Source organism: Cystoisospora suis (genome assembly GCF_002600585.1).
Source record: "Cystoisospora suis strain Wien I chromosome Unknown contig_3996, whole genome shotgun sequence".
Taxonomy (NCBI): Eukaryota; Apicomplexa; class Conoidasida; order Eucoccidiorida; family Sarcocystidae; genus Cystoisospora; species Cystoisospora suis.
Genome location: NW_027156790.1, coordinates 1 through 10918, shown reverse-complemented (window position 1 = coordinate 10918; position 10918 = coordinate 1). Strand labels below are relative to the sequence as shown.

The 10918-nt window shown below is 52.8% G+C and overlaps 1 protein-coding gene across 1 annotated transcript in view; it reads left to right on the top strand.

The window, feature by feature from the left end:
- Positions 1-10877, top strand: part of CSUI_007542 (uncharacterized protein) — a 14405-nt gene extending 3528 nt beyond the window's left edge. The window contains exons 3-9 of the mRNA XM_068067687.1: positions 253-464; positions 961-1832; positions 2324-3717; positions 4305-5803; positions 6847-8074; positions 8572-9252; positions 9793-10877. Coding sequence (XP_067920337.1) covers positions 253-464; positions 961-1832; positions 2324-3717; positions 4305-5803; positions 6847-8074; positions 8572-9252 — 5886 coding nt within the window. The 3' untranslated portion in view covers positions 9793-10877. The remainder of the gene's footprint in view (positions 1-252; positions 465-960; positions 1833-2323; positions 3718-4304; positions 5804-6846; positions 8075-8571; positions 9253-9792) is intronic.
- Positions 10878-10918: the final 41 nt, after the last annotated feature.

Here is a 10918-nt window from a genome sequence, read left to right as displayed (position 1 = left end):
CCTCTTCCTTGGTTGCTTGACACTGGGGGGCACGCGCTGCCCTTGAAGATCTGGTCGCTTCCGTGCAGGCGTGTGATACGCTGCTTAGTTTCCGGGTTTTCAAGATTCTGTTGGTCTTAGCCATGTGTGAGAGACACGTGCACGTATACAAGGGCGCGGGGGCGACCCCAAAGTACGAGAGGGATTGCTTGCATGTCCTTCATGTCAGCGAATGAGTTTCGTGCTCTGTTTTCCTTCTTTTCACCCCCCTAGTGGATTGCATGCGTCCGCATCACAAGATTCTCTGCCGAGCCTGCGTCGCCTGTTCCGAGAAGAGACGAGAGAGAGTGGACACCTGGAGGAGCAGGAGAGGAAGCAGGCGAAAGTTGCAGGGAAATGCGAGTGGCTGTCCTCGGAGCCCACGGAGCAGGGAAAAGCTCTCTAGTCGCAGTCCTGGCGGACGAAAGAACTTTGGATGATGGGGAGTAAGGAGATTCACGGGCAGGCTGCTCAAGTTGATATAGTTCTTCTGGGAGACCAATGCTACGCGACGAAGAGGTGACACTTCGGACTGATTGAGCAGCGTTCGTTATATAAGGTTTGCAAGCCAACCAGGACGCTTCACGGGGTGGACTGTAGACTCGTGTGTGAATGGGGTACCATAGAGATGCTTGCTCGTCCGGTACTTTAAGGAGGAGGCGTTGACACTACACCAGAGCACAAAGCAGGTAGGTGGGTAGGTACATCGCGGGAGCAAGACACACTGGTAGTACACAGCTACTACCAGGCTGCCCAAGTTGTAGCTTGTAGAAGTGTCGGTTAGTGTTCTTGCGGTGACAAACCGAAAATTGCTTTTCATCATCGGATGATATGTGCCCACCTGTCGTCAGATCTAAAATGAGCCCTTAGTCCTTTCTAGTTCTATGCATAAGCTTCCTTTCGGCCTCCGGTCCTCTGTGATTGTCCTCTGAACCTCTCCAGGGGGTCCGCCCGCCTACAGATCTGCAAGCACCCCCATGAAGTCATTGTAGGAGCGACTTCTTCTCTTCACTTCGCTTCACTTCCTCCTTCTCCTGTAGCCGTGTGTAGACCTCAGCCGTCAGGGGTAGGCCCGTGTCCTTCTTCGGCTCCGGTGTCGTCCCCTCTCGATCAAAATGAGCGTTTTCCTCACCGCAAAAGCAGCAGCCCGGTCTTGACGTCAGTTGAGGATCAGCGCTTTTCTGGAAGAACATCACCACGGAGAACTCAGCCGGGTGCGACTCAAGCCGAGAAAGCCGACAGGTTTGGCCGTTCTTCTGTCGACAATTCTTCTGCACCTTCGTCCTTGAGCCCCGCCGCGGCATGCGAACCGGGGAGTATCAGCTCTGTCTGTCAGAAGCTCGGGGCGGTGCAAGGGAAGGACGGTCAAGAAGTCTCGTCGCCGTCGCCTCGCAATAGCCACCCCCCTGAGCCATCTCTTCCTGCTTCTGCATGGCTACCAGAAGACACTTCGTTAGTTCTTGACAGTCACGAAACAAGTCTGTCTCCTCAGACAAACATGGCGGAAGGAGGGCGGGAGAAGAAATTGATAACTGATCCCGTAAGACGCGGGAAGGTTCCCCGAGTACACGAGAAGAAAGGAGGAGAGAAGCATCAAGTGGAAACTGGCCCAGGGTTTCATCCGCTGTTTGGATCCTCGGAAGACGAAGACTATGATACTTCTTCAAGGGGAGGAACAAACCTAGGAGATTTAAGCGTGACGTTGCTGAAGAAAAATGGAGTAGACGAACGAGTAGAAAGGAGACAGAGTGGACCAGCTGTCACGTTACTGGATATGGCGGGTCATCCCAAGTATATGAAAAGCTCCATCAACGGTAAAGACAACATGGTAATCCATCGCCACACCCTCGGTGTGTCGAAGTCTTGCATGCATCCTTTTTTCAATATCCGACTAATCGGATGCGCTTGCCTGTGTACTGCGCACCTATCTGTGGTAGAGGCCGTGGGTTGTTTGTATCATGTCATTATTGCGTGCGTGTCCAAACAGGAAGTACACGTGAAGTTGTTGGAAGGCTCAGTACAGACTCTACTGGTAGTCCTCGGCAGTTAAACTTGCTATTGAGGATCAGTTGGTCATGTCGAGTCCGTATGCAGTCGCGTCCCAGCAGCCCTCCCCCAACAGCACACTCTCAGCCACCGCCGAGATCAGCAATGTCTGCAAGCCTCAACTTTACTGAGCTCGTGTTAGGCTCAACACATGCATCTCCGGTCTTCTCTCTGGTTGACATGTCTGTTAGTGAAGTCGCCGATTGTGTAGGTGGATTGTCACCCGATCACGTGTGTCGTCTACGTTGCGTTCTCTCAGGTCTGTTGCGGGAATGCCTTGGACACGTGGTTCTCGTGATCGACGCGTCTCCTGAAGCACCATCAATACCAGCTCAACTCCAACAGGAGCGGCTTGTTCTTGCCACAGCTCTAGTCCTTCTTCGTCTCCCTTTTGTCCTTGTTCTCAATAAATGGGATAAGCGCTATCGCACTGCAGAGGGCTGCAGCGGGCTATTTGATGAAGCCTCTTCTCTCAAGGCTCCTCTCCTCAGAAAGAATAAGAACGCTCCGGATAGATACGAATCCTCTATTGGACTCCGCGATTCTACCGGGAAGGACGCGACTTCTTCCTGGGGCCCCAATAGCAGAAGTGTAGATGGGACAATGAATGGAAGAGGTGAGTGTAGTCAGGTGTCCGAAAAGTTTGACGCGCAAAACAGGGTAGAGACCATAGAGAAAGAGGACAGAGAGAAAATGGCAGAGGAAGTTCTCCAGGCCCTTGTGAAAATGCTCGCTCCGGCTTCGTGTGCCATAGAACCTTTCGGCCTACTACAGTCGTCTAACATGGTAGAAGAAGTGTCTTGGGGCGGTGGAATAGCCTTTCAACCAGGGGAGGAAAAGAGGTGTCTTTCCGCTTTCGGGGAGCAGGTGCCAAATGGAGATCTGTCGCTGCTGCCTGCACGACAGTCGACTAAGCAGACATTTGCTGCAGTGTCGGTGTGTGAGAGGCCGGATAGGGAAATGGTAACTGACGCACCCAAGCAGCAAATCGATTGCGCAGGTCAACCGCCGCACAGGGAAGTCGCTTCTCCCTGTGGGACGGAGTCGACCGACAAGCATTTCGTTATGTCACAAGGGTCTAACGATCCAGGGAGCGCACAAAGAAACGCCGACGCTAATGCCAACGGGAGGATGAGCTGTCAAGAGACAGTTAGGAGCCAAACTGATGTTGATGCGGCGATATCGCACAACACGGCTGATGGAGACAACAAGAAGACAGAGACGAAGACGCGGAGCGAGGCTCCGAAAGAGGAAATGAAGTCGGTACGCGTCCAGGAGACGGGATCTGGATGGAGCGACGCGAGGTGGGATGTCCAGAGACAATGTGAATATGACGAATCATCGGACACAGCGAGAACATCGAAATCCGAGCATTGGTCATTATCTGAAGACGTCCGGAGAGATCTCCTTGATAGACAATTTTGCTGCTGTGCAAACTTCCCGGCCCTTCTACGGACATGTATAGTAGGGAATCAAACACACGAGAAGCCAGTGCCTTCCTCCCGCGCTATCCCTGTGTCGTCTTCGCCTGCACGAGGTGGTCGTCAGAAGCTAGGACAGGATGACAGCGTGAGCTTCCTCCGGTGTGGAGACGTATTCTCTGTCTCCTGTGTCGATGGAAGGGGAGTCGAGGAGCTTCGGAGGTATCTGCAGGTGAGGTATATCTGAGGTGAAAGCGTATGCGAGGGATCTTCACATGGGACAGCATGAGGTAGGGTCAAGCCAGCAGGTCACTCTTGCTGGTATTTGGCCCGAGTGTGATCTGCTAGGGGTCGACAAATTCAACCCGTTCACACACCATCACAGTCAACTTGACCGGTGAGCGGCCAGGTGCTTAAGAGAGGGTGCACATTCCTTTGTTCGAGCGGGATACTTGAGAAGTAGCAGCAATCCCCTCTCTTTTTTCCCCCGACTATGGAAATCTAGGTAGGCTTTTCCATGCAGTCTATACAAGGGATTTGTACTGAGCGTGCGCATTGCTAGGGACGGCATGGTATCTAAAAGACAGATTCTACAAGCTTGCCAGAGAAGAAGAATGTTTTCACTGGAGAAAATCCTCTCACTTCGATTTTTCTTGACGCTTCTCTACTGTCTTTTTTCACACTCGCCTGTCCAGTTTTGTCGGAGACTTCTTCGCGGCCGCTGTTGAACTGCTGGCCGCAGAGAATGAACTATGACAGTTGTCCATACTTTCTATCGGCGAGAAATGCCTTTTGTTTGTGATGACGCATGTACTCTAGGAACTTCGGCTTCCTCTTTTCTTTCCGGCGTGCGCGGGGCATTCTCATCGACCGTGTTTCCTGGCTCCTCTGAGAGGCCTACAGACGAAGTACGGAGAAGGAGGTGGGAAATACCGCGCAGACGGCAGCGGCAGGACAGAAGGGACTGGACGGTCTGAGAGCCCTCCGGCTCTCCCATCCTGCCGGGCGGCGAAGTCCGCAGCTATTATATGGCGAGAACAGCACACCACGCGTACAGAATCAGCTAGACCGCGTCACGGGCAAAAAACCGGGGGTGAAGGAACAAGGGAGAGAAACGAGGGGGATCGAACAACTCCGGAAGAATTGGACATGAAGAAAAACCCGGTGTCGGTAACAGAGACAGATGGAGATGAGGCGACGACACACTTTGCGGAGCCGTCTTGTCCTGGTACAGAAGATTCCTTGTGTTTCTGTGCTCGCCGCTCTCCTGTGAAGCCATCATTTTCTCTGCTTGACAGTGCTCCATTCTGCTGTGTTCTCTGTCGTCTTTCCGACGATGCTTCTTTCCTAAGTTCGGCGTCTCCTTCGTCTGTTTTCCTCGTATCGGAGTTTTTCCGTCGTAATGTATCTGCCGCAGGACGTGGAAGCGAGGCTAGTGGTTGGGGGAGACCTGTTAGTGCTTTAGGCTGGGACGATACGGAAGAGAACGTTTTCGCTGACAGTTCATCGACTCCGACTCTATCGGCACCTCGCCCAAAGCCTAGCCCATTCTCTCAGAGCAAGAAGGACTGGAGAGAGTCGGCTTCGATGACTGCGGGCCGTTCTCCTGAGGATCATCCCCCACCTGGTTCATACTTGACTGGTGAATCCACGGGCACGCATAGGACGACTGTAGGAAGCGACCCGGCAGCAGTAGGACAGCAGCAGACCGTGCAAGAAACAAGCGTCGTACTAGGGGGCATCCTGCTGTACGGACACCTCGCTGTTGGAGACCATGTGTTTTGCGGGCCGTGCCTCTCGCCTGTCCCAGACTCCAAGCGTGCGGGTTGTCGGACAAATGAAAGGCACAATGGGAAAGGAAAGGAGGACGGGTCGAAGTGTTCGCCGGACTGTCAGGAGGAAGCCAGGGGGGAATTCATCAACCGTGGGAATACGAGGATACGAGGCGTCTCAGAAGAAAAGAAATCCCCAAGCAAGGAGCGATCTAGGGGAGATCAGGGGGAGTTTCGAGAGGAACATCCACCTCAGAACAGTGAAGGAGGCAATGCCGAGGTGGATCAGAGCGAGTTTAGTGTTTACGTGGAATCGAACGAGAAGAAAGAGTATTTTGTTCATGACACGAGTGATATGAAACGAGACGCCGAAAGGGTGCAAGGGAGGGAGAGTAAAAGCGATATTGAAAAGGGCAGTGAGGTCTCGACAGACATCATTCAGCCAAGGACCTGGTGGTATTATAGACAAATGAGAGTTGCGTCATTAAGAAACAGCGAGAGGCAGCCCGTGGACTTCCTTCGAGCGTCAGCTAGCCCAATTAAGTGGTAAGGTCTGTGCAGTGAACGGGGTGTGAGATGGAGGAGGAGGCCCCTTCCCGACAATCACAAATTGTTTTATATCCTCTACTCCGTGTTCACCCTCTTTATAGATGGGACGAGGAAGGGAACAAGGTAGCTTTTCAAGGAGACCGAAATGTTAGATTTGCATTCTCTGGAAACACATTCCACTGGACGTCCTTGTGGAACTCCGCGTCTAGTGCTTGTTCTCTCTTCCGGTGCTAGTTCAGACTCAGACGTTGTATCGAGGTAAGATGTATGGGACTGAACGACTCGAATCTTGACAAAGTGCTTAGTTGGGGCACCAGCCCTTCACTTCTCAACAGCAGTATCATTCGTTCCCTTCTCTGGATGACTCACAAAGGAAACGAAGCTAAAGGAAAAGCGCTAGTTGTCCTGTCACCCAGTCTGCGGCCCAGTAGGCGAGGATGGTACCGTAGCGCTTGTGTCGTGCGCGGTCGCTTTCACGTCTTTCCCCAGGTCTTTTTTATTGGAATCCGAAAGCAGGAGCGACCGCTGGTTTTTTCTTGGTTGGAGGGTTGTCAGCCTCGCCGATGTTCAGGAGTCAAGAAGTGGTACATTGCTTGTGCATGTCTTTCCAGCTGTGAAGCTGGTTAGGGTCTACGGCTCAGGGGACTGCCATCGAAAGTGAACAAGTATACTGTTGGGAATTCCTGCGAAGTTTGTCTGCATGTTGAGGCGTCCCGGGGAAGATACGACTGCACGGATACTACATCATTCGATTCACCGTGGTGTGCCCTACTTCGTTCAGCTGATCTAAATTTGCTTTTCTCCCATCTCTCTGTTCTACGTTTCTATGTCTTTTTTTGAATTGCGTATGTTAGGCTTATCATGGGTGCAGTGCCTTCATTTCCCTGTGTATTGGTTATGACCCACGGCGCCCTCCATAGAGAGGGGACTTCTGGTATTCCTGAGTCTAACGCAAGACACGGAGAAAGCTCTTTCAAAGATTTCACACGACCTCGAACTGCTTGTTCTTGTCTCCGGCCTTCTGTTCCCTTCCTTTGCAGCTCTCTCGCTTTGGTCTTTTGTCAAGATACGACACCCCTGGATGCGTTTCCGAATGGCTCCAGCAAAAGCCTCCTTGTCCGCTGTCGCGATACTTCCCCGCCACGGTTCTCCGAAAAAGAGAGCGATGCACTTCTGCAGAAGGGAGGGGCGGGAGATGAGAGTCATGCAGCCCCGAAGATTGTACGAGGGCAAAGGGACAGCGTGTTCTCAGAGAGAAGAATAGGCGAAGACGTCAGCTCAGCGAGTACAGGAGCCCAAAGGAAGGGGGAACAACGGCCAGATGCAAGGAGCAGTCCAGAGCCTGAGCTACGGACTCCTTCAGAAATACGAAACTCTCCACTGTTGGGTACGGTTGCACAGTTTTGTGACGTTTCGATGCTTTGGTTTAAGAACAAGACAGCCTGGAGTGCTCATAGAGATAGCTTGCGTAGAGACGGACGGACAGATGGTGAACGAAATGGAAAGCCAATCCACGCGTTGACCGACTCGAGTGGAAGTCAGTCATCTCACGCCTGTTGGTATGCAGAAACGAAGCAATCCAAGAGAAAGGTCTTTCTCCACTCAATGGGAAAAGGAGGGGATTACTGTCACTTCCGTGCGGGAATGATTGTTCTTCGCCCTCCGCAACCGACAAATAAAGAGATAAAGGAAAAATTTCGTGGATGGGGTTTACGGAATTCTTTGTTGAAGATACAAGAGGAAGTCGAACACGAACAATACTCCAGGTTCGTCTCTGCTCCCGAAAGTCGCGGCGTGACAACCTTTCCGTCTCTGTCTAGTCCGTCCGCCCTCTGCGCGGCTCCGACTCCCTTCATCACCCCCCCGTGCTCGATGAGCGGTACCCGAGGGGTGGAAGGAGGAGATCTCTGGGTGATGAAAAGAGACGAAAGAAGACAGAAGAGTGGCGTGGACAAGGACACAAGTTTATATTGCTTCGAGGACTCAACTCCAATCGTCTCACATGCAACTCATGAACAAGGGGCTACCAACTCCCGAACCTCAGTAACTGTATTGGCTGATGATGCTCTATGCTCGACTGCGGTGGCTCCCCGGTTTGAGACAAACGACCAAACAGACTGCGTGGATCTTTTGCCTCCATCGTCGCCTGCGCTTTCGTGCCTTCCCCTCCCCGTGACGACATGGTGGTGTGTACTCCACGTCTTGGCCCATCGCTCTGCCATCCGTCGACACGCCGTCCTGGTTGTTTACGCCCACACGATCCGCCAGGTGAGTGGCTAACCCGCTCCCTCCACCGTTGGGAGGGGTGAAGAGGAAGAAGGTTCCTCATGTGTTCTTTTCTCACGAAGGAAAAGAAACCGCAAAAGAAGAGAAGCTCACAAAAGAGTAGAGGGGTCTGTCTGCTTGTAGGCGGCTCCCAGGCGCAGGTACATGTTGTGAACAGGGTAGTTACTATCGTTTTTAGTTATGGGCGAAGTAGCAAGCTAGACACTGTAAGGACTCCGAAGGAGGAAGTCTGATGAGGACGGTAAAGAGCCAAAAAAAGTCACCTCGTTTCTCGGCTGTGTATGTTGTAGTGCCGTTTCGTCAACGCTCACTTCAACGACAGACGTGTTTTGAGTAGTAAGAAGTGGAGTGGTCGGATTATCTTTCATGTGATGAATCTCTAGGTACTTTCTCCCTGCTGTTTGACTGAGGTCAGTACTGGGTGAGCAAGTCATTGCCCAGACATTCTCATTAGATGCTTTGATTTGACGTCATATCAGGCTGCAGAAGTCCTTACTATCCTTCCTGTCTCGGCGTCAGCCGTGGACATAAGGCGCGCAACAACCCGAGCAGCGTCTATGCTCCGAGCCCGCGTGTGCGATTTTAAACGGACACGAGAAGGGCGCACAGAATGTCGCGCCACTTCACAGTGGATTGACGATGACTCCCAGGAAGTGGCAGCAACTGGAAAGAAGTCGAGAAACGCGAGCGTCAGGAGAAAGAAGAAAAGGGACGTGGCTGACAGAACGGAAGGACGACTTAGCCAAAGAAAGGATGGAGGAGATGAAGCGCCGCGAGGAGACGGAAATGACGTAGACTATCCAAGGTGTCTCAGCGTGCGCCGTGGTCATCCGGTGACTGAGGCAGAAAGGAAGGAAGTCGAGCTTCGAGAAGTAACAGGGGAGAGATCAGAGATCGACTCTTCCCCTCCCTCTAGCATTTCTCCTCGGCGAGCGGGGTCGCTCTCATTGGCTGTGTCGGAAACAGGGCTAGTCCTGCTCCATTTTATAGCGGAACTCGGAGCAGAATTCCTTTGTACAGGACTTGGGCTAGTGGTTTCGGACGGCGTAGACGTGCAAGGTGGGCTGTTTCGCCGGAAGGACATCTTTTTGTGTCGGTGCTCAACACAAATCTCGTGTGATCTATCATGTTCGTCGGAAGGCTCGACTGCGGTGCAGTAGCTTAGATCTGTTCGTGTGACCGATGATGCAAATCCGCATAATCTTGCACCAGCGCAGCTCAGCCCGCTTGTGTGAAACACCGCGCGCAGCGAGATAATCTAATATGAATGTCTGTGCTCGTGCAATCTGTCCCCAGATCCGACTGCGTACGCTCTACACGCGAGTGCATGCGTGTGCATCGTTCTGCCGCCTACAATGTCGACGTGCTACCGTCTGAATCCATGTCGTGTGGGGCACAGGCGTAAGCGGTGCAGAGGGTGCTCGAAGACTGGATCGTTTCACCGCTTGGCATGACGGCACGCTTCCTCTGTGGCGTTCATTTCTAAGCCCGCAATACCCAAGTGTCGCCTCGGCGCCGTCCCAACGTGATTGCGGGCCCGGCGCTCTCCCAGGCGCGCCCTGCATTGCTGTGTAGTTATCCCCCGCAGTACGGCCATGCGCGTCTCGTTTTGTCTCGTTTGGTTCTCCTGTTTGCTGATGACAAAGCGGTTTTTTCAAATACGCTAGCGCTCTTGAAACGTGCTGTCTGTGGGCATGCAGGCATCGGGCGTGTCGTTTTGCCTTGTCATCGGCTCGCTTTTCTCTAGACAGGCGCAGCCGCCACGTGTTTCGAACGAGAACAGGCTGAGCCATATTTCGCGCTCTATGAGGGAAGTGAGCTGAAGGCGTCCCATCCAGCGAAGGTCACAGCCCTTTTGTGTTGGGTGTTTGCGGATGAATTCGCGTTGTTGCCTACTCGGAGAAAGCCCCTCTGCATTGTCCGGCATCATGTGTGCGAGTGTGTACCACGGGTTTTCCTTTCGTTCCCGTACCTTGCTGCGTCCACGTGGTCTCTGGCTCCCCAGTGCTTTCTCTTTCCGCAGTGCCTCCCCTGCGAAGAAGTCCTACTGGACTGGATATAGACTGACCTTCTCGGAAGGTAGCACATCGTCCACAGTCATCACATCAATCCAAGACAATGCTGCGGTTGTGTCTTTTTGTTAATGTTCCACCTGCTGCCTTGAGATCTTCAAGAAAAAGTCTTTATCCTCAATGGCTTCACTCAGTGGTCCTGACCATTTTGTGCCCGCCGGGGCGCGGTGCTGCGCATACGCCGAAACGCCGTTGCCTGACGCCGAAGGCAACCCAAGAAAAAGGGTGTTCCTTTTTCGGGGGGGCCTGGAGACTGTGGCCGTCAATCCGTTGGGGGGGTAAGACACGGGAAGAGATTTCTAAACCGCAGAGACGGATTGCGGCCCGTGAGATTCGTCACTCACTGATCACCAGGGTTGTACTCCTCGTTCGCTGCGCTCGTTTCTCGAGGACCGGGTTGGTCAGGACTTTTCACTACAGTTGCTTTCACCTTTCAGACGCCGATATGCATGACTACGCGGACTTTGTGTGGATTCTTCCTCTCCCTATGGGAGTCATGCGCCATGGTAGCTGCTCGACGGACAGTCCATGTTGAACACCGCCACGGCGGCAAACGAAAGGCACAAAAGAGATGGGATGGAATTCGTTCCGGGGCTCAAGACGAAGAGCCACGCGGGCACCGTCGACAACCCAATACATTGTGGCGAGGTGCAGCTCAGGATCGTCAGTGAGAAACTAGTGGAGAGCAGAACAAGAGCCACTTACTGATCCCGATCAGAGAACTCTGAAAAAGATGAAGATAACTGATTTGAAA